Source organism: Rattus rattus, chromosome 9, assembly GCF_011064425.1.
Source record: "Rattus rattus isolate New Zealand chromosome 9, Rrattus_CSIRO_v1, whole genome shotgun sequence".
Classification (NCBI taxonomy): domain Eukaryota; kingdom Metazoa; phylum Chordata; class Mammalia; order Rodentia; family Muridae; genus Rattus; species Rattus rattus.
Window position 1 is genome coordinate 87678707 of NC_046162.1, and position 23984 is coordinate 87702690.

Here is a 23984-nt window from a genome sequence, read left to right on the forward strand (position 1 = left end):
AGTCACATGACTGGGTGGAGCTTTGACTGACATTTGTCCCTTTCCTTTCCGAGATGCTTGCCATGATCTCCTCTTGCACTGACTCACATCCTTGTCTTCATTCCCTTTTCTCACCCAGATTTTGCCTGATTCTTTTCTCCCATTAACAGTCACCGTGTGGGTGTCCTGCCTGCTACTCACCTCCGCCGTATCCCAACCCATCCACGAGTCATATAATTAGCATGGGAGCCAAGTGTGATCACATTAAAAACCTAATAGAAAGACCGTGTATGGAGAGCAGTCCTTTAGGTTCATCAGTGGTTTGCTTTCAAGCAGGAAATTTTCTGACCGGAGTTGAAAGGGAAGAGGAGGTTCTAGGTGTTTGGGTACTAGATCGAGGCGTGTAGGCGTGTAGTAGTCCCGCTGTGGGATGTTAGAGGTTTTTTTTTTTTTTTTTAACCAAAGAAACCATTCAGGAAGCCACAGGCGCCTCCACCAACTGCTAATTTTGAATCCCTGAGGGCTTTTCTACAGCTGAAGGAGACATTAGCAATTAGTGGAGTCCCGCCTTCCTATTTTCCAGATGAGGAGACAGACCTGGAAGAAACGTAAATGGCTTTGTCCATAAAAGCCAAGCTATTGTGCCCAGTGTTTACTCCTGACACTGAATGTCGCCTGGGGAACTTCCAGCACTTGGGAAGCCGTGGAGTTAGGCCACAGGCCAGACCTGCGTGAGGGCTGCAGGCCTGTCACATGGATGAGGCCGCTGCAGTGCTCAACAGGAGCTGCTGGGGTGGTGGCAGGTTTGGTTCAGGGCAGTGTGTACCACAGGACCCTTTGAATGTCCTCAGACACTTTTCTGGAGAACTGTTCTTTGGGGACCAGCTGTCAGAAATCGTCTGCATTTGAGTGGGGGGCCAAGGTTTAATTATAAAAACATTTCCAACTTCTGCGGCTCTTTTTTTTTTTTTTCCCAGCCTTCATACTCCACGTTTTGTTTTGGACTTCCTTTCCTAATTTCAGCACCATTTGGTACATTTTTATTGTTCCATTGCAGGGCAGATGGTAGCACAAGGCATGGGAAATCCAGAAAATGTCTTAGAGGTCCATGACTGTTAAGAGTGCTTGCCAGGCAGATCTTCAACTTTAAATAGTAATAGATTTTCCCGTCCAGTGAGCCAGTTGTCAGAAACTATGAAAAGTCACCTGTTTGTCCAAGGTCTAATGCTGAGCTGGAGAGCTGTCAGACAACCTTGGACAGGAAGTTGGGTTCAAGCAGAATGTGCTTGTCTTCACTGCAGCCTGGGTGTCTGCAGTTTGAAACTCGGTGCGGGTAAAAAGTCAAGACTTCAACCAGATGTGGTGGTGCACACCTGTAATTATTTCAACATCCAGGAGGCGGAAGGAGGAATATCTTGGAGGCCAAGACTTTTAATATCGAAATGTTGTCCCTGTGTGAGAGGGAGGTAATACAGTAGCCATTCAATACACAGGAGTTTCTTTTCCAGTGCTGTGACCCGTGCCTGACACACAGCAGTTTAGGGGAGAAAAACTTTGGTTTTCTTCTTGTCTTTGGCTTACAGTTTGTGGAGACACTGTCTGCCTTGACAGGAAGTGCTTGGTTCGAGGAACATACAGTCGGATTGCATCTGCAGTAATAAGGAAGCAAAGAGTAAGACCTGTAGGGTCTGGCTATGACTTCAAGGCATGTCCAGAGCGCCGACTTCCCCTTGTGAGGCTCCATCTTCTTTAAGTTCCACAGCCTTCCAAAACAGCCATCATCTGGGGACACTAGAGCCTATGGGGACATTTCATGTTCAACCACAAAACAGCTGTTGCCTCTCTCTGTACATAGCAGCTTTTCTTCTGAGACCCAGGTCATTCTTTGGCGGCACAGGCATGGTGTTTTCCCTGGTTTCTACAATGTTGCAGTTTATAAACGGAAAGGGCACTGAGCGGACTGCTGCTGGCCTGCTACTTTTGGTAGGTGTGAGATTCAGTCTGTGCTAGCTCTTTTTTTAAATAACAATAGGGAATTTTAGCATAGAATTCACCAGACCTTTGAGTAACAGGTTCCTTTTGTGAGGCTCCGGGATTCCTAGCACCTTCTCCGTGTGTTTTGACCAAGGTAGTTTACAAAGTACTGTTGAGTCTTTGAGAAGGTTTTTCATGTTTGAATTAAGAGTTTCCTTGCATACTGGAGGTTGGATCTAATGCTGGTCCCTCATCTGCTCCCCCACCCCCACCCCCCAGTCTCTGGAGAAGCTATTAAATAAGTAATTTGCCTTGGGGTCACTCAGCTGGTAAACAATCTCGACAGCCCCTTTTTCCTAAGCCCTACCCCCTTTTTCATTGCTTCCTACTGTGAAATTGCTTCATTGCCTTCATTAGGGGACCAGATTGGCTGTGGGATAGCCACCTGCAGGGAGTCACCTTGGAATCTTTGTGGATTATTAAAACTGCTTGGGTTATTTCAAAACTGGTCCACTCTGCTGTCCTGGAGCTATAATTAGGAGCAGATAAAGGTCTTCTTTTAGATTATCATTTGTCTAAGAAATACATTTTTATTGTCCTTGTCCTAATTCACTGGGATTGTTGGCTACTAAGGCAGGCACCTCCTCGAGCAAGCCCCATTAACACCTTTGAAGCCGTCATTTCCTTTTGATTCACCGTAGAATTGTCTGGGAATACTTAGGTATCGGTGACAGCCTAGGTCACTGAACTACCTGTGCCCTTCTTTGTGCACAGAGTAAGCTTGGTTCAGTATATTGAACTGAGCATGCCCAGAGCACCTGTGCTTCCTAGGTAAAAGTCTTGATTACATTTTTTTCCCCTGCATTCAGTATCCCAGCCACATTGCAAAGAAGTCTAGGGGGTGGGAGGTGAGTGTTGGGTCGGTGTTGGGGTGGCTTTGCAAATCAGAGAGAACAGTACTTCCTGAAATTAGCACCAGGGTCGATGTTATCAAGGATGTGAATAGGAACTATTTTGTATCTTGTCGTGGGATAGTGACAAAGTAATATGTGAGAGCCAGGTTAAGCACAGGCGTTCTTTGGTAGGGGAGAATATGGTACAATCACAAAGGAGGGAGGGTGGTTGTTGGTGTTGGTTTATTTTTTGTGGCACTAGCAGACTAGAATTTTTCTTTTGCTTTTTGGGCTGGTTTCTGGGCATGCCACTTCTGGCAGGAGAAGAAATTTCTGCAGAAAGTCAGCATAATTGTTAGATTGATAAAACATCAGAGCAAGCTAAAAGTTTGGGAGGAAGAAGGTGCTTGGTCCGAATTTCTCCTTTATCACTGACTTGCATCCAGCTGCGGTGTGGTGCTGGCGTCACATCCCCACCCCCATCCCCAGGCCAGCCGGTGAGAATGTTCATTCTACCCCGACCTGGTAGAGAAGCACAGAGAGGAAGACCAGCGGAAACTTACCGCAATGGAGTAGAAAGGGGAAGTAATGTCACAGCCTAGCCTGCGGGAGGACAACCATTGTGGGCAGCTCCGGGAAGATCTTCAAGGGGTTCCCACACTCATTTAGAGCCAGTGGGAAAGGCCACTAAGATCCTTGAGCCTTTTGCTAAGAACTAGATTGAACTGGATTAAAAGTTTTGGCTTGTCTAATGGAGGTAACAACAACCCAAAACAAAGAAGGGATCTTTGTCTTCTAAAAACCTTCAAAAGCCAGGTGCATTGGCGTGTATCTGGTGAGGTGGGAGGGTTGCTTGAGTCTGGGAGTTCAAGATTAGCCTCAGAAACATAGTTTCCAGGTGGGAAACAGAAGTAAAAACCTTTAAAAACAAACAAACAAACAAAAACCAAAAAAAAAAAAAAAAATTGCTTAGGCCAGCAAATGGTTCAGGTCCTTGCAATCTATGTTTAAAAAGCCTGTCCTCCCTGCCCCAGCATATTTCTACAGTGAGATGGGAAGCTGAGACAGGAGGATCTATCCCACAAAGGCACAGCTACGGAAATAACAAGAGAGGCTGCCGTGGAAAGAAAGTAGAGGGCCAATAAGAAGTCTTGGTGGGTAAAGTGCTGGCTGGCGAGCCTGGTGACCTGAGGTTGAACCCCAGGATCCATGTGCTAGGAGAGAACTGCCTCTAGAAGTTAACTTCTGATTGCACATGCACCCTGGCACATGCCCATCCCAAATGTAATAAAATTAAACTTTAATGTAATACAAGGTTTAAAAAACCCATCTTCTTTACAGCCAATCTTTCCCTGGGTGTGTGTTCCATGTTAAGTTCTGGGTAGACCGACATGCATACTTTAACTCTCCCAGTAACTTTTGTGCAGGCAACCTTCGAAGAAAAGCAAATTGCATTATTTGATCCTAATGAGAATTAGTGTATTGGCTGTTCCTGGGGCACCAGAAGCCCTCTCTGCCAGCCTGTGGCTTCTTTATTTTAATCCTGGCTCACCTGTAGTCTGCCAGCGTGATAGTATTTTGTGAAAGCAGTTTCTTGAGGCAGAAAAGTCCTGAAAAGTTTATCTGATGAGTCCTGTTTCCTGCACAGGAGGACTAGAGGGAGAGGAGTCTCTTTAGTCCTGACGAGCTGTGTCATCAGTTTTGATGGAAGACGATTCTGCAGTAATTAAACTGCGGGTCCGTTTATTCTGTGTTCAGCCTCGTTAGAAGACTTCACTCCAAACTGCTTCCTTTTCTGATCGACTCCCCCTTTGGGGCAGAGCGCTGGGGCTGAAATGAATGTGTGGGTTTATGCTGCAGTGTTCAATCTGTCATCTCGCCTAAACGCCACACTAAGAAGCAGCCATTTAATTGGTCAGACCCCGGGGGTGATATTTTGGCACAGCTCCATTGGTAGGAATTACTTTTCCTTGAACTTCGGAGCAGATGCTGAGATCCCTCTGCAGACATTTGTCATAGACTAGTTGAAACCAGGGAGTTTCCAAGAACATTTATAACTTGTGATTGTTATGTATGTTTTTCAGTTGTTTACAATGGCTCCCACTTGAGGAACAGAGCCCACTCGGTGCTAGTGGGAAGTGTGGTCTCTCTGCTGCTCTCATTAGTCAGTGTCGTTTTAACCCTTTACGTCCCAAGACCCTCTTGTGTCCTATGCTTCATCCAGCCCATGGGGGCTGTGTTGAATGGGACAGGCAAAGCTCCGACCATATTCACTAGAGAGGTGTACTCTCTGATTACTAGTTTCTTTGCTGTTGCATTTTCTTTGTGTGTGTGTCTGTTTCTTTGCATTCTTTGCAGTTCCCACCACAGCTTTATGACCAAGAGTTTGGGTGCCTCAGGGAAGGAACAGGAGTGATGGCCCTGTTCTCCTTCCTCCCCTCTGCTCCCCTTCTGGTTTCCTGCTGTTAGAATAACCTCCAGCATTAACACTGTTCTGTTATTTTCAGGACAGTCTGCTACTGGTTTTCTTTTTTCAGTGATCAGAGCTGAGTGGACACTTACTTGGAAGAAGTGTCTTCAAGTTAGTGGCTCTGGTTGCCCCTTAAAGGTACTGCTGCTGTGACCTGGAGTTAAGTCTCTTAATTTGTGGGTCATTTTAGAATCATGATTGTGGAACATAAAACGCTGACTCTTTTTGAAAGGTTTTGTTATCCTTAGTGAGAGTGAATACTTGGATGTGTATCATACAGCACTAAGACTGAGAATGAAGCTGTGAGAGAGACCCTCTGTGACCTCCTGTCTTACCTCCCAGGACAAAGATGTGTAGCAGTAGTAGCAGAGATGCATCTTGGGTATTAAAGGCTGTACCTTTAGAAACATGCCAAAGCACAACCAACCAATAGGAAAAGCAGACGATCTAGACGCGTACATTAAACTTTTGTGTGCTCAGGAATGGTCTTCTGTTCTTTTGACAGAGCGTTCAGGTGTCCAAAGGTTGACTTGGGGTTTGTTTGTTTAAATCTTTAGAGGGAGTGAGAGGCTTTAATGAAGAACTTCTTTCCTGCAGGCCTCTTCAGGTACTTTCCACTGTCTTCTCTCACAGTGACTACAGGCGAGTGGAGTGTGCGGGCAGCCCCTCTTTCTGTAGGATACTAAGTTAGTTATTCAAGGAATTTGATCCCAAATCTCTTACCCAGTAGCTGTATAGCCTGCTTTCTTTGGATTTGTGTAACATTAATTGCTCAGTGAGACATTAGATGCATAACTCAGCATACATTAGGTGTTTTGGAACATATTTACTTTGTTCTTAGAAAAATGCCTTTAATCCCAACACTTTAATCCCAGAGGCAAGTTGATCTTTGAATTCGAGGCCAGCCTGGTCTACAGAGTGAGTTCCAGGACAACCAAGATCTCTCTCTCTCTCTCTCTCTCTCTCTCTCTCTCTCTCTCTGTGTGTGTGTGTGTGTGTGTGTGTGTGTGTGTATGTGTGTGTATGTGTGTGTGTGTGTGTGACATAGCTTAGGCCTTGCACTCTTTTTGATCCCCTACCTACCTCCTCCCTGCAAGTACTGGAATTACAGGCTTGGGCTTTATGGAAGGCTGGAAAACTTAGTACAAGTATGATTTCTCCGTGCAGAGCACCTCCTCTGGGGCCAGCCTGTGCTGTGTAGAGATGCTTGTTCCTCTGAAACCCAGAGACCACAGTTAAGAACACTCAGCATGACAGCCAAGATTTAAGGACCAGTCTGACTGAAAACTAAACTAAAACATTATTTGGGTTTTTTTTTTTTTTGGGAGCTGGGGACCAAACCCAGGCCTTGCGCTTCCTAAGCAAGCGCTCTACCACTGGGCTAAATCCCCAACCCCCAAAACATTATTTGGTAATAACTTCCCCCAAAACTATTTTTTTAAAAGATTTATTTATTTATTATATATAAGTACACTGAAGCTGTCTTCAGGCACACCAGAGAGGGCATCAGATCCCATTTCAGATGGTTGTGAGCCACCATGTGTTTGCTGGGATTGAACTCAGGACCTCTGAAGAGCAGTCAGTGCTCTTAACCACTGAGCCATCTCTCCAGCCCCCTTGAAAACTCTTTTATGTCTTCTTTATCTATCAGATAAAGATTCCCATCTATGAAATCTACATTAACCGTTACCCACATTCCACCCCCTGCCTTGAAGGGTGGGGTAATGTATGCTCCCTAGGATTTAGAGCACTTGGAAGTGAGCCCCACCTTGTGAAGTCTTTCTTGTTGGTGTCTGACCCATGCAGCACTTCAGCAGGGTTTTTATTCACCTGGGTTCTAAAGTTCTACCATATTCTTGTTTCCTCTGTGACTTCGAGGTTCTGAGTTCTTTATTCTGAAATAAATATCGCAGAGATAATCTCAGTCAGAGAGAACATGCTGCATTGCTGTACACCCAGCCCGTGAGGCCAGTCGGTAATATGGTTCACTCTGCAGCTTGCTCGCTTACAACTGCAACGGTCACCTAGTTGGTGTTCACGGGGAGTGCCACCAGCCTCTTAAGTCTTCCAAGTCAGGGTTAGATGCCCCGGGCAGGTCTGCTGGGAAATCCCAGTTGCAGCCCTGAGAGTCTAACAGCTTCAGGGAGTTCAAGTTTCTTGCCTGGTCAACTTATTTTTAAAAGCGAGCAGTCTTCCAAGTTGAGAGATGATTTTAAATTTCAGGTGAGTTCCTAAGAAACAGGCCTTCTTTATCATGTGGGCAGTACAATCATTCAGCTGTGTCCCAGCCCTGACACCCACAGTACCAGGTGACCAGGAAGACAGGGAGTCACGGAAACACATTGGCCACTGCCATTTTAGAGTTCTAGCCCAGTTGCTGCCTGTCCGATGTTTCTCTCTTGGTCAGGTGCCTTCTGGAAGTCACTTCTCATCTCTACCGTCACCTACCTCTGGGAAGTGCACAGGCTTAAATATTAAGAGACCGCTTAGTTGTTGGTATAGTGCTTGGCTCAAATCCCTAGGGCACTTAGGTAGTCAGCATCTGAGGAGACACCCAGTGGAGTTTCATGCATCTATAATCCCAGCCCTGGAGAGGTTGGACTCAGGCGGGATCTCTAGAGCTCACTGGCCAGCTCGTTTAGTGAAAATCCATGAGCTCCAGATTCGGTGAGAGAACTTGTCTGAAAAAACTAGGGTCGAGAGTGATTGAGGAAGACCCCCGATGTTGACCTCTGGCCTTTACACACACTGGTACCCATGTGCATATGCAGCCACCCACACTTGTGCACACACCCGTACAGCAGGTACATCCAAAACAGGCACAAGCCACCCCTCGTCGTTTTTCTCATGAAGGGTCTTTCTTTCTCAGTCACATTGTCACTGTTAATATTGAGAATGAGCTTCGTGGTCCTAAGGAGAAGTAGAACGTGGTGTCTCAGCTGGGCTGATAAAGTATGCTTGCTGTTTGACAACATTCTGTCCACACCACAATTTGGGTGCCTGGAGTCGCATACTATGAAAACTGTGAAGGAAAGCAGGGACATCGTGGCAGTGTGTTTAAAGGGGAGGGTCACACTTGAGACCAGGGGACACTGCCCAGGCAGACTGGAACCTGAAGAGCCCCAGGAGGAAGAGGAAGTAGGAGCTAAAGAGCAGCTGCTGCTGGAGTGGAGGAAGTACTGATGGCCGTCTTCAGCAGATTGTTGTTGAGAGCCCCCTGAGGTGGGGTGGGGAGTGCTGAGTGCCAGGATGCTGAGAACCAACAGGGAACTTGGGAGGTGAGAGAAGAGTGGAGGGTGCTGAGCCCCGGAGGCTGGGTGGTGGTTGAAGGGCGGGGGTTGGGGGGTGCGGTCACTGTGTCCAGGAATGCTGGGAGTCCGAGGGATGCAGGTAGAGAAGTATCAGTAAGTTATGGCCTCTTGGAATTGGCTTTGGTGACTGAGGAGAGACTATGTGGAGCACCTGGGTCAAGGAGCTTGGAGAAGCTTGTTAAGGAGGTGTAGGAAAGTATTGAGAGGCATTTTGATGTAGAGAAAATGAACCTTACAGGGGTGGGAGTCAAAATGGTTTCTCTTTTGTTCTTACAAGTTGTTATGTGTTTTACTAGGTGCTTAAGAAATCCCATATAAGATTGGGGCACATACCTTGCCTCAAGGCAAGCAGATCTCTGAGTTCAAGGCCAGCCTGGTTTACTGAGCAAATTCTAGAATAGCCAGGGCCACATAGAAAGACCTCACTTCAAAAAAAAAAAAAAAAAACCTAATAAAACTGTGCATGGGGGTTGGGGATTTAACTCAGTGGTAGAGCGCTTGCCTAGGAAGCACAAGGCCCTGGGTTCGGTCCCCAGCTCTGAAAAAAAGAACCAAAAAAAAAAAAAACCAAACTGTGCATGGTGGGCCGGGCTTTAATCCCCACATATGGAGGGGCAGAGACGGGAAGATCACTACAGGTTCATGGCTAGCCTGATGTGCAGTGAGTTCCAGGATAGCCCAGTGCTACTACCTACACAGAGAAACTTGCCTTGAAGAATTAAACAAACAAACAAACAAACAAGCAAACAAAACCACCACATATGACAAGAGAAACACACAAATTATACATGTAATTGAATGATTTCTAACATCAGTGTGAGAACTTAGATGTGGAAGCGTTGAGCTTGGAGAGATGGTTTAGGAGCTCTTGCTGCTCTTAAAAAGCCTGGGCTCCAGTCTATCACCTATGTCCCTTATCAGCAATTCTTTTTTTTTTTTTAATATTTATTTATTTATTTATTTATTTTATGTATAAGTACATTATAACTGTCTTCAGACACACCAGAAGAGGGTATCCGATCTTATTACAGATGATTGTGAGCCACCATGTGGTTGCTGGGATTTGAACTCAGGACCTCTGGAAGAGCAGTCAGTGCTCTTAACTGCTGAGCCATCTCTCCAGCCCCTTATCAGCAATTCTTAACAGCCTATAATCCCTGTCCTACAAATCTGATGCCTTCTTCTGGCCTCTGTGGGCATTGCACTCATGTGCACATACAGACAAGCAGGTCCACATACTAAATATAAGAAAAAAAGATAAAACAATATTAACAGAAGTCCTCATGCCTCTTCCCTCCTATCATCCCCAAACACAACCTCTGTTCCTGATTTTGCTGATTGATTGGTTCTGTCTTGCTAGGTTGCCCAGGCTGACCTCTTGGGCTCAAGTGATTTAGCTGCTTCAGTCTCCCAAGTAGGTGGGACTGTGGGATTTGCCGGCATGCGGAAATACACTATCCTTATTTCCATGCCTTTTGAATGTGATCATTTAGTACATATGCATTTGCACCTGTTTATTTCAGGCAGCATCAGGCCTATGTAAGATTTGTCTGTGCCACTATGTTTCTCACTGCAGTATGAACATAATTTATTCTTCTCGTGACAAGAAAATGTTTTTTAGAACCTGGGGGATCCTGGACCGTGCCTGTACATTGCCACAAAAGTTCTAATGATTCAGAGCCAGGATGGCAGACTGCAGGGTGGACTGACTGCTGAGTCTAGGGTAACCTATGGTTAGGGCCTGACTTTGCTATCCGTTTTCTGTGATTTTCAGCCACTTACTTCTCTGAACCTTGTTTTTCTTACTTGAAAATGAACGAATGTGACTTATCAGTTACTTCAGAGAACCTTGACTGTGCTATATTGATAGGCCTCCCCCAGCATTTCCCTCCAGAGCCTTTTCAGTCCTACTTTGATTGCTTTTTAAGGATAGCATACAAGATGAAACTCAACCCCTCCTGTATTAACGATCTATAACACCGGATACTTTGTCTTATGCACTTAGAGCCTAGGTGCTGTCGACCGTTCCAGGAATACATTAGTGGCCATAGGTGCACCACCCCTGGATAAACGAGGTGATTCAGCCATTTGATGATTCACTGTGTCAAAAGGTGCCTCTCTGAGGCTGGCGGAGGGAGCAGTGCAACTGGGTATTTTTTTTTTTAAAGATATTATTTATTTTATGTATATGAGTACACTGTAACTGTCTTCAGACACATCAGAACAGGCATTGGGTTCCATTACAGATGGTTGTGAGCCACCATGTGGTTGCTGGGAATTGAACTCAAGATCTCTGGAAGAGCAGTCAGTGCTCTCAACCACTGAGCCATCTCTCCAGCCCCCGCAACTGGGTATTTTTAAGGGTTCTTTGTAAGGGCCTGGACAGTGGGTGTACTGTGAATGAATGCGTCAATTCCTGGATGTAGTAGCTCTTTGTATCAGTGAAGCTCCTGTCAGGAGAGCTACTTCAGTGTACTGAACACTTAGTTAGAATTGGAACAGGTTGCATGCAAGCCTTGGGGACATTAATGTCTGCCTGAGGGTGTCAGTGCCTCTAGAAATGGAGATATGGACAGTTGTGAGCTGCCACGTGGATGCTGGGAATTGTACCTGGGTCCTTTGAAGGATCTGTCAGTGCTTGTAACTGTTGAGCCTCTTTCTAGCCCCAGAACTCCCTTTCTATCCTCACTTTTTTCAAGCCCAAGCCCTTGACAGCCAGCGATCTATTTATCTATTCTACTTTAAATTATTTGCCAAGGGCAGGTATTCAAAATGGAGGAATGTTTTAAAATTACTTAGGAATCTAGTTTGGTGGTGGTGGTAGTTTTTCTTTTTAGAAACCATATTATCTGCCTTCTTGCCTCCATGTCTGTACCAAACTCACCACACATAGGCAATGTATTTTGCTCTGTTAACACCATAGTTTTCCTGTTCAGCATCAATGCCAGCATATCTCAGAAAGGTATAAAACCCATATGCTTGCTAGCCACATTTGCCTTTCCTGTAGGGTTCCTCTGGGGTATGGCTTTCTCATTTACTCCCCACCCTGCAACCCCTACCTTCTGCCCTTCATACATGTGGAACGTCTCAGCCAAACACAGTAAAAGTTCACTTGGTGTTTGCCCAGAATCCATCTTCTCAGAGTAGGTGGGGAGTTTGGGAGGAGTTTTTGAGCCCTCAGTAAAGGTGTGGTTGTTTCCTTTTTAAGATCTAGAAAGGAGTTTGTAGGACGGAGACTGGAGCTTTCAAAGTGTCCTGTTTACCCACTCCCCAAAGCTGGTTCCGCTGTTAGTCATTTGGTTAGTCATTTAGCAATGTAATCAGATGGTGTTTGTTTAGGGCTAAGGGATCAGAAGAGCCCTCCCAAGAGAAGAGAGCTTAGCTTGCTCGGTGGCATTGTCAGCATGACAGCCTCTTGCCCTGGGAACCTACCATGAATGCGGTTGTTAGATGAGTGCTTTAACTGACCACACTAGCAGATGGTTCTTTTCTGATATTCAAATTTCTCAGTGAACTTTGCTTAGATTTGTTCTGTTAGACTGACCCAGGTCTGAGTGACTCTTGTCACTCGCCACCTCTATTCCATAGTTAACCTTCCCTGAATGCACATACCAGATGAACATGGACCCGTGAGGTCACAGTGTGGCAAGAGTTAAGTCCTCTCATGGGGCCATCTGCTTCCTTTCAGAGCAGATGAATAAGCTGTTCTCCCAAGATGTTTAGAAGAGGCCTTTGAGGTTGGAGAGACAGACTGTGGAGGAAGCTGTGCTGCCCTAACTCCTAGCTGAGAAGTGGGCCTGATCTTGTATCACGGTGGCTGATGGTAGCTCTAATAATGTCTTTCTGGGCCCCCCAGGTCTTATGGTTGAGGACCTTGTCCAGTCCCAATGCCTCGTCATAGAGGACGCTTCCTCCTAAGAGCTCATCTCACGCAGCCTTTTGTTTCCATGTTGCTTGTACCTTACAGTGTAGCTCTCCTGCTCACGTGGCAGGGCCCTTACCTCTTTGTCATGGTGGAGATGGGATGAGCCTTGGTCCTTGTGCACGCTAAATGCTCTGCCTCTCTCCAAATCCATATAGATAATAAGTAGCCAAATCTGTCCTCCTCTTTTGTTATTCTTTACCTGTTGTCAGTGCTACCAGCTTCCCTTTGGTTCCACCTCCTTCATTCCATTCCACAGTGATGGAAGATGGCTGACCCCTGATCACATTTCTTGTCCTCCTGGCCCTTGCTGCCCTCACTGATGGCTGATGGCTTCCCTTCATCTGTGTGTGACCTGTTTGCCTGCACTTAGACTAGCGACTCTGGGTCCTCTCCATCTGTTGCCTTCGCTCTTCCTTCCAGATAGCTTACCCTCGCAGTGTCTCATTTCTCCTTCTCTTTCCTGTGGTCTCTAGTCAGCCACTTTCCTCCACACTGCTCAAGCAGAGCACACACACTTGGTTAAGGCAAAGGCCTTCAGACAGTTGGAGTTCCTGGCTGTGTTCCACTCTCTGGGTTACTTAACAGCATTCACTGTTCAGTTCTTTGAAGCAATGCTCTCCCACCTGTGAGCATCCCCTCCCTGGCCCTGGTCAGCTCTTCTTACTTGCCTTTCTCAGAGCCTTACATGCCCCAGACATCTAATCAGTCTCTTGCCCACTCTGGCTCTGTGTATTGCTAGTACATCAGACACTCCTAAATCTGTCTTCTCCCTAGATGTACACACAAGCACATGCATGTGCTATAGGTGTGAAACTCAAATTTTAATCAGCTTAACTCAGGCAATCACAGTAAAGTCCTGCTTCCTTCCCCTGGAATACAGGCTTTTCCCCAGGGCTCCTGGTAAATTGTTTACCTCATCCACCCCTACCCACCCGAGCCTTACGCTGGAACAGCAAAACGCTGTGTGCATTTTGTAGTTTTCATGCCATTTGTTTTTGATTGTCTTGGAAAATGCTTCTATTCCCGACTGTCTGGTAAACACTCCTTGCTGTCACATCAAGATGTGGTCTTATTAATAAGTGAGATCTGTCCTTGTCTTGCCTCTGCATGTTTGTTCTAGCCCTACTCCCTACCCCCATACTTTGTTCAAACCTCCATTAGAGTACAGTCGACTCTGGTAGACCGTTAACTCCCAGGGGATGGCTACTGAGCACTGGGAAGGGACAAAGGGTTGACATTAGGAACAGTTTACCTGTGTGTGTGAGTGCAGAGATTTTCTTCTGTTCTTGGTTTATTTTTTTGAGAGTCTTATAGGGAGCTCTGACTAGCCCAAGACTTACCACATCAACCAGACTGGCTTTGAGCTCACAGAGATCTTCGCTCAGCCTCCTGAGTGCTGGAATTAAAGGCGTGTACTGCATGCCTGGCTGAGGAGAGGTTTTAACAGAAGTTACTGAGTCACCCATGGCCTTGTCCCATGCGGATTGGCCCAGAAAGCCACATGGTAAGCTAGTGAAACTCTAGGTTTATTTACAGTCTTCCCTTGCCTTCCCGGGGGAAACTGTAGTAAAAGGCATTTTTACAGCGCAGACAAAAGCAACTAATATGTGTTGTGCTTTACTGTCCTGGAGAGCGTCAGAGGACAAACATGAAGTACAGAGGAGGCGTCACAGGTTTGAGCTGGATAGCACAGGCAGCAGAGCAAGACAACTCTGTCCTCCCTGTCTGCATGCGTTCAGACATGTCAACCTGAACTCCCTTTTCAGGGAAATGCTACCCATGGTCTTGTCAATAAAGAACTCCTTTTAGGCTGAGCATCCACGCTGTGTGTGGTGGTACACTTGGGAAGTGGAGGCAGGAGCTTGAGGAGTTCTAAGACGTCTTGGCTCTGTAGCAAGTTCAAGAACTGCCTGGGCTACATGAGATTCTGCCTCAAAACAAACAAACAAACAAACCCCACAGAAATTCCCTGGTGATGTATTCGTGACATGGTGTTTGTTTATCAGCACACCGTGTGTGCTATGAATTTGAAGTAAGGCAGATTGAGTTTCTTACCTGGTAACTTAGACTCTGTGGTAAGTAACAGACAGAAGGGCAAATGGCGTGTGTGTGCTTAGCCAAGATGGCTTGACCACCTAGGCAATGGCCTGGACACTGTCACATTCCCTTTTCTCACAGGGAGCCAGATGCTAATCCAAGGTGCCCAGAGAAGAAAATGACCTACGTTGGGAGTGTGTCAGAGTGTGTCAGAAAGTCTAAAACATTCTGGAGAATTTAGGACGCCTAAAACTGTAACCCATGGGACCCTGCACCCTTTCTTCCCTGTTCTGCTCTGCTTTTTCTTCTATAAAATGACCTCTTAGTTCCTTCCAATTTCTGTCTTTGAACTATGAAATGACCTTGTTAAAAAGAGATAATGCAGGAAGTATCCACTTGTGTGTGTGGATTATTGGATAACAACACTGGATGTTTGTTTCATTCAGTATCTCTTTGAGCAAAGAGCTCAGGCTTGGAATGTCCACGCAGCTGACGGCTTGCTCTGCTGAGGGATGGGTCTCTCAGCAGTGCTCGGTGTTTAGTAGACCCTGTGGGGGCATACTCATGTCTCCCAGAAGTGCTCAGTGTTTAGTAGACTTTAACAGGCCCTTCTAACATTTGAGGGGTTGGATAGTTTTGTTTCTGTGAACTTAAAAATCAACCTTACCCTCAATAGCCTAAGTAGATGAAACACTTAACACAGATTGACAAGGACCCACTATTGTTGGATATTTGTTACATGCAGAGCACCACTGGGGTCCAGTATAGACACTGGGGAGTAGTACCCCTGCCCTCTCTGAGCTGAAGTGTGTGAGCAGAAAGTAAATGATCTCTGTAGGAGCTTTTTAGAAATGCTGCCACAGGGCTGAGAGAAGGCTCAGCTAAGCAGAGCTCCTGTAGAGGATCCGAGTTGTTCCTAACACCAGTTAGGCCACTCACAACCTCCTGGCCTTCATAGTCCCTGCACACATGTGGCATTCACTCACACACACACACACACACACACACACACACACACACACACACACACACACACAAGATACATCTTTACCAAGAACAGGGCAATCATAGAAGCTTAGCAAAGCAGGAGTGTGGATTAAGATATTACTTGTATAGGCTAGTAGGAGGGAAAGTCAAAAGATAACATGCTTTAAGGATAAGACTGAGGATTTAGAGTCGGAGACCTGGGCTTTTACAGTCTCAGCATTCTAGTTAGTTTCTGGGCATTAGCTATATGCTTCTTTAAGTCTTCTTTAATGTACTTTCTTCCAAGATGGGGCTTTCTGTATAGCGTCGGTTCACTCATAGATCAGGCTGGCCTCAAACTCCGAGATCCACCTTCCCCTGTCTCTGACTCTGCCTCCTGAGTGCTGGGATTAAAGGCGTGTGGTTTATATACCATTTCTTCAGAGAACCAGCTATGTTACCCAGGCTCAAGTTACCCTCTTCTGTCTTAACTAGTTAGGTAGCTGGGACTCCAGGTGTATGTCACTGCGTCTGGCTTTGCCTGTTTACTGTACACATCCTCCATGGTTAGTATGTGTGAGAGAGACAGAAGATTCTTTCTGAGCTTCAGGGCAAGACAATGCCCTTGAATAAAGTGGGTGTTAAGCTGGTTGTAATTGGAAGGTAAGAATGAATTTTAATGAAGCGAGGTTTGAGATTAAACCAGTCAGGAGGAGGCAACCTTACAAAGGTTTTATACCAGCATGGTCTCTCACCTTGCTCTGCCAGATCAAATGTCTTCAACATTTGGAACACGAACTATGGTGGTAGACGGCGATGCAAGCCTTCCAGGCCGCTGAAGTTACGGCCTCATACTCGCTGGTGTGAGGCATGTGTCCTGTCGTGCCTGTGCACACAGGGAAAAAGCTGTAGTGAGGTACATCCTAACTCTTACCTCTTCCTCTCCTATGCCAGATTTTATCATGTGGGCATCCTGCTGCAACTGGTTCTGCTTGGATGGACAGCCTGAGGAGACACCACCACCGCAGGGAGCCAGGACACAAGCCTATTCCAACCCTGGGTACAGCTCCTTCCCTTCCCCCACCGGCTCGGAACCTAGCTGCAAGGCCTGTGGGGTCCATTTCGCAAGCACCACCCGGAAGGTAAGTGTCATTGCACCATGACCCCAGGACCTCAGGCCAGCTACCTGAGCTCTACTTCTGTGGTGCTGGGGACCCAGGCCTGTCCTACAATGGCGGAGAAAACTGTTCCAAGTGAAGGCAAAGCGTTTCAGCATAGAGCCCTGAACTGTGTCTGTGAGGTACCCTTTCTAGTGCTGGGAATAGAGTGACGCCGTAAGTGCCCAGTGCCATGTTGGCAACATGGCAGGTGCTGGCTCTTGACAGTCACATACAAACCTGGCCGCAGATTAACCTTGCCCTCGTTAAGCCTGTCTAAGCTTCCTGAGAGAGAGGAAAACCCTAGCAGAGAATCTGGAGCCCGCTCACTGGCACCCCAACTGCAATGGGCTTAGGTGGGGTATGGGTGGGTGTCCCTTTGCAAGTGCCCTCAGGCGGCACATGCCCTGCAGAACAGGAGGTTGTAACACTGAGTGGCTGGTAGGATACGAGGATGAAATGGTGACAACGGGAAACCAAGGGGAAGTGATTCTCTTTAAGCTTTCTACTGTGTGTGAGACTGAAGGTTTTACAGTGGTAAACCTTACCTGATGTGGTGATTTTGAGGTCACCCTGAGCTACGCAGTGAAACCCTGTTTCAAGCAACAACAACAAAATTCAGAATTACAATTTTACTGAGACTTTGGGCTTTTGTTGTTGTTTATGGGACTCGGTCTTCTTACCTTTGTAACCTAAGCCAGCCTTGACCTCACTATCATAATCTAGCTCACCTCAGACTTGAGGCAGTCTCCCTACCTCAGCCTCCCAAGTGCTGGGATCACAGATGTGAGGTACACCACTATACCTTGCTTAGGTTTTTGTTTTTTGAGAAAGAGTTTCTCTGGATAGCCCTGGCTGTCCTGGAACTTGCTCTGTAAACCAGGTTGGCCTTGAACTCACAGAGATCCACCTGCTTCTGCCTCCTGAGTTCTGTCTGTGACTAAAAGTGTGTGCTACCACCACCCAGCAGATTTTTTCCCCCCAATTTATTTATTATGTATGCCTGCAGGCCAGAAGAGGGCACCAGGTCTCATTATAAATGGTTATAAGCTACCATGCCGTTGCTAGGAATTGAACTCAGGACTTCGAGAAGATCAATCTCTGAGCCATCTCTCCAGCCCCAGATATATATATGTGTGTGTGTATGTATGTGTGTGTGTGTGTGTGTGTGTGTGTGTATATATATGTATGTATATATATATATATATATATATATATATGTATATGTATTTGGTATTTGTATTTGTTTCTTTCATTTAACCTTCTCAGTTTCCATAGTGGCTTTAGAAGCTACCAAAGCCTGTTTTACAAGTGACAAAATTTAAAGTTTAAAATTTAAAAAGAAAGTTTTACATGTCAAATTCCTGGTAACCAGTAAGAGACATCAGTGTATCATTCTTTTTTCCCATAAACAATACTTCACTATCACATGGTTTAAGTACTAGAGCCAGGATTTAAACCCAGGTCCTAGACTTCAAGCAACCCATAAGAAGAATTTGGAATATTGAGCGGAGGATGACAGGTAACGGGCCCAGGTGCTCCGGAACATGGGAACAATTAAAATTGCTTTCCTCCCACACTGGAATAAGTGCTACAATCTAGCTGGTGTCAGACATTGCCTGGGCTAGGTGGGTGGGGATGAAGGAGAGGTCGCTCCTGCTTAAGAGCTTACAGCAGGACAGAGAGGTCAAGGCAGGGTACACACAGACAGAAACGCCACTGTGGCCTGAAGCACTCCATGTGTCTCACATCCCAGTTTGGATGATGAGAAATGTTGTTTGGTACAATATTTTCTTGCTCTAAATTATGAATTAATTTTGTGCAATTCACACTGAATTTTGTGAATGTTAAGGATGGTTTCTGCTGCCAGTGTTTTTTATTTGTAATTTCATGCTTAAATAGATTGGCTTTCGTGAGGGTTTGGCATTTCTTAGCCAAAGACTCTTAGGATAGCATCTCAGCCAATAGTTCAATTGCCTTGATTACATGAATCCTGCCATTGTTTCCTTCCTTCCTTCCTTCCTTCCTCCCTCCTCCCTCCTCCTCCCTCCCTCCCTCCCTCCCTCCCTCCTCCTTTCTTCCTTCCTTCCTTCCTTCCTTCCTTCCTTCCTTCCTTCCTTCCTTCCTTCCTTCCTTCCTTCCTTCCTGGTCACTATTTTCTATATGCTCCTGGCTGTAAAACCACAGATAACAGTAAAGGCTTATAGAGAGAATACAGGTAAGGTGTGCCCTTGGGTTCCCTGGATTCCCAGTCCTGGGGAGAAGGGGCAGTTTTGACACAAGCTAGCTGTCCTGTCATCTGTACTGTGATGCCCGGCTGTAGTGTTGCAGTGAGTTCTGGTGCCTGGTGTCTTCACTTGGACAAGCATGAGGCAGCAGAGGAGGCTGTACTTGGTTGGAACTTGGGCACAGCATTCAGATTCAGAGCAGAAGAGCTGAGATTTGGGGGGCGGGGGGCACGGACACGATGCCTTCCTCTGCCTTACGCTCTGTGTGTGTGTGTGTGTGTGTGTGTGTGTGTACATACATACATACATATATAAGGGATCTCTAATATTCAGTGGTTTGGAGTATGGGCCTGTGCACTGCTAGGGAATTTGTTTCAGGCCAGCCTGCAGAAGGAAAAAAGCCAAGGGGGTGGTGCCTGGCCAAGGCTGGCGCTAGCTTACTCTTGATGAAGATGTCTCAGGACAGGCCCTTGTTGCTCTGGCATGACCCATTTGCTAGAATCCACACAGGCCTTTCCTTTGCTCATTCTCCCTTCCTTTGTTGATGCCCTTCCTCCCCCACTCCCACCCCCAGTCTCTGTCACCACACTCGAGGATTTTAGCCTCAAGCGCTTCCCTCCACCTTTGGAGCTGTTTCAGAGGCAGGTTTGCTTCAGAGTCCCTGGTGGGCGGGGCAGCAGAAACTGGGTTGTCATCCTTACCTTCTGATCGTGCATCCAGAAGCTACACACATTTGAAGAAGAGAGATATTTGGATCTGGCTGATTGAGCAGCACTAGCTTCGTAGTTGTGCCAAGCTGGGTCTTGTCATGCTATATTGACTTAGGTAACATTCCACATGGAGACCACAGTTTCATGACACTGCAACCTCATTTTCAGCCAGGCATTCTGCATCCTGAATACTCAGAACTCCATTTTCTACTTGCATGGCTGCTGGTCACAACTGTTCTTTGTTGGTGTGGCCACATGTCCTTTTAGGTCTCTGCATAGCTTACTTAACTTTCTGGTCATAGCCGAGTAGAGAGGGTGCCGATGTATGTCCCCATGCAACACTCAAGTTTTCATGCTTTGTCTGGGATGTGTGGATGCACATAGACAAACACTAATGCGAATGCTCCTAACTATGTGGACTCTTCAGCCCCTGCTTCTGACACTGTCTCGGATGTCCTTTTTGTAGCCGAACCGCTTTTCATATTGAGAAAAGACGGGGAACAGCTAAGCGACCATGAAATGAAAAGTTCCTAACCTCTTGAGCACGTGCTCAGAGTGATCAGGAATGACCTCTTAGGAGACTGCCGCTGGCTCCAGCAGAGCTCAGATGTCAATGTGCTTGCCCAGCCTGCAGCTGGAGCAACCTTGGTGTGCTGTCTGTAACCATGGGAGTGGCCGCGCCAGGCAGTGCCAGCTTGTGGGGTAGTCACACTTGACTCTAAACTAAGACACTGTACGCTTTCACAAAGGAGAAATGCTAGCATCCCAGTCCCTTGTCCTATCCAAATATTTATCTTGAAATGACCTCGTGTACCATCTACTTCCTAGCACCCTGCTGGAGTAGGCAAACAGCTTTTGCCTTTACTACCTGACCTTGAATATAATTCTCTATCCCCTGATTCTTGGTTTCTCTCTGTGTAAGACGGGGAAGGACACTAATACCTTGTAAAGGGCTTTGATAATGAAATGACATCATCACACTAGATTCTGTTGACACCAGCGTTAACAATAGCTGCCAGCTGAGCGTGGCGACATATGCCTGTCACCTCAGCTTGAGCTGCACAGTGAGAGCCTACGGCAAAAACCCTGGGGAAGTAGCTCAGTGGTAGGTCACTTGCCTAGCTTGCAAAAGGTCCTTGAAACAACCAAATCCAGCAACAGCCAAAACTAGCCTTCATAACCCTCGTACATCTGCTTGCTTCCTTAGCAGTGTGATGGGAAGGAGCACAGGTAGGAGCTAGATCCCAGCTCCTCTCTCAGGACCTGCTTCGTGTCAGGATTGCCTCAATGCATTGTTGGTCTATCTGCACAATGGCCTTGGGAGAGAAGCCCTGCTGTCACCTGCTTCTGACAGTAGGTAAACTGAGCAGCAGAGAGCCCCCCATAACATACCCAGGATGACTCTGTGTGAGGCATTTGAGATGGAGACTTGAATAAAAAGGCAGAGAGGGCCCTTGTATTCCAAATATGGCGTTGCTGTTGATGTAGCGTGTGTGTGTGTGTGTGTGTGTGTGTGAATTAAGTCACATAAACCTGAAATGAAATTATAATGTAAATGATTGTGTTGTGTATACACACGTTACATAAATGTCAGGTTTCCTGTTGCTGGATGCCAACACAGGGTCTGCCACCTCCAAGTGGCCTTTAATCTGAAAAGCCAGTGTGCCTCATACCTTGGATCCTGGGAACAGGAGAGGAGAGCATCCTGCTGGCTGCTGGTGGCCTTGCGGTCCCCATTGTTTTCCGACTTGTTCCTTCAAGCTGACATGCTCTCTTGTCCCTTGCTCTAAGCAGCAGACCTGCTTGGACTGTAAGAAAAACTTCTGCATGACTTGCTCGAGCCAAGAGGGGAATGGGCCACGCCTCTGCCTTCTCTGCCTACGCTTCCGAGCCACGGCCTTTCAGCGAGAGGAGCTCATGAAGATGAAGGTGAAGGACCTGAGGGACTATCTCAGCCTCCATGACATCTCTACTGAAATGTGCCGGGAGAAAGAAGAACTGGTGTTTCTGGTGCTTGGCCAGCAGCCTGTAATTTCTGAGGCGGACAGGACTCGTGCTCCCGCCTTGCCCCAGGCCTTCCCTGAGCAGCAGGCCTTCTTGACCCAGCCTCAGAGCAGCACAGTACCTCCTACCTCACCTGGCCTCCCTTCTTCACCTGCACAAGTCACCTCTGTGTTAGCCCAGGATCAGGAAACTCAGCAGGTAGGAGCCACCATGCAGCCTCTTCTGCTGTGTCTGCCCCCCCACTGCATTGTGGGAATGGGGTGTCAAGTATAATGTCTAGATGGGGTAAAGCCTTTTTGCTTGTTGATTCTAGAAGTAATGCTTTCTGATCATTAGCTCTAGCTTCAGGGATGGTAGGCCTAGTCCATAGCAGCATGCACGGTCTCCACCCTCAGGGAGCCCTGACAGAGAGAGGCTAAGCATGAGACTCGCTCTGGCGTTTATCTGGAGTGGTGGTGTCACACAGATCTGCAGAAGTCACAAGGCTTGAGCACAGGAAGATTAGGACCTAGATCTCTATCTACTGATTACATGCATGCACGTATACACACACACACACACACACACACACACACACACACACACACACACACACACATCTGGAGCACGTTTTGAGTCTAGAACAATGGAAGAATCCCTCTGGACTTGCTGGTTTGCAGAGACAGCTACCATAGCACGTCTGTGGAGCACGGAGCTGTGAGAACTGGCGTCTCCTTTCCCAAACAGGACGTGGGTGGCTGTGCTTCTGGTTTATAGTCACCTCCTTTGCCAGGACTGGTCACTCATTCAGCTAAAGGCCAACATGATAACAGAATCTAACTACAAAACTCACTTAACTCCCTGTCGGCTGAAGTCTGTCTCTTCTCCACAGCTGGTCTTTAGTGCTTTCCTGAGCTCTGGCTCTCGCTTAGTTGTTGGATAAGTTTTGCCTCTTGCTATACATTCCTTCTGCTTGGTTTTGGGAGGCACTCTGATGTGTAGTGTAGCGAGCAAGGACAGGAACCTGAGGAAGAACTTTTTCATGAAGAACCTTCAGGCAGGTCAGGTATGGTGTTGTGTACCCTGATCTCGGCACTTGGGAGATAGAGGCATGGCAGGATTTTGAGGCTAGCCTCTTCTACACAGTGAGCTCACAGCCAGCCTGGGACTGCGTGAGATTCTGTCTCAGAAGAGGAAGAGGGAGGAGAGAATGAACACACCTCCAGGAGAGTCTTCAATGTAGGATTATAAACATCATTTTGTCACTAACCAGAATTTTCCTGTACCAACAGGTCATGCTGCCCCCCGTGTTATTGGGTCCCTCTCCTGTAGTGTCAGCTTCTGTTCTGATGATACCTGAACTTTGCAAACAGGAAAAACAGGCATGGGGAGTTAAATAACCTGGGCAAGGCCGTATGTTGCATAAGTCACAGAGAGCTGCATCTAGGATGCAAAGCTAACAGTTCTAGCCCTGCTGGGTTCTGGTTCTGTCCTTCTGCTGTGATGTCCTAGCAGCATTTGCTAGGGAGGGAAGTGTGTGTGATAGGCTGCGTAGGTCAGGTAGATGCGAGTTGCAGGTTTTTTCTTTAGCTAGTAGCAGACTGGAAAGATAAGAGTGTTTGCAACGTGGATTCCAGTTGCTCTTTCTAGAAAACTAGAAAACAAAAGACATTCAAAAGCTGTCTACTCAGGAACAAGCCAGGCAAGACCCCAAGGTAATAGCAAGGTGACAGAATGCAACTGGCCAGCGAGTACCACATCTACACGAAGCTAGGAGGATGGCGGAGGAAGCAGGAGTTGTGGGTGCAGACTGTCAGCTGCATCACCGTATGTGTGGCTTCCATCACTTCAGGGTTCCAAGCTCTGCTCTTTATTTCCATTGTGATTGTGTGCCCTCTTGGCGAATGGCTGGAGCTGTCAGGTCACTTTTGAGTTCCCCAAGTTGTCTCTTCACTGTTCATCCAGGTTCTAGGGAAAGGCCTGTGAACTCAGCCATATCTCCTGCTGGGTTCACACAGGCCCTTTGCCTGGAGGCAGCTAAGAGTAGAGAGGAGGAGCTAGGGCAGGGGTTTATGGCAGAAGTGGTTAATAGAGTTAGGAGGTCACAATTCTGAGCAGTCCGATTAAGATGGGCCCTTTTGAGAGGGTAGCGTGCTGAACAGAATGGAACCCAAGCTGAGGCATTTGTGTCCTGTAGTCTGAGGTTATTAAACACACTCAACGAAGCTTCGGAGTATGCCATACCATGTCCTGCTGGTTAGAACACATTTCTAGAATGTAAAATGATCCCTGGTCCAGAGGCAGAACCGCAGTAGTGGGTGGAGGCCATGGGGAGGGAAAACGGCATAGTT

At 46.8% G+C, this 23984-nt stretch overlaps 1 protein-coding gene across 6 annotated transcripts in view; it reads left to right on the forward strand.

Moving 5' to 3' along the window:
• Positions 1-23984, forward strand: part of Rffl (ring finger and FYVE like domain containing E3 ubiquitin protein ligase) — a 64310-nt gene that overhangs the window by 32541 nt on the left and 7785 nt on the right. For 4 of the 6 annotated variants that reach the window (XM_032913846.1, XM_032913847.1, XM_032913841.1 and 1 more), the window contains exons 2-3: positions 16510-16697; positions 21442-21852. In XM_032913846.1, the coding sequence (XP_032769737.1) occupies positions 16518-16697; positions 21442-21852 (591 nt within the window). In that variant the 5' untranslated portion in view covers positions 16510-16517. The remainder of the gene's footprint in view (positions 1-16509; positions 16698-21441; positions 21853-23984) is intronic. The other 2 variants (XM_032913842.1, XM_032913845.1) reach the window with 1 other exon arrangement.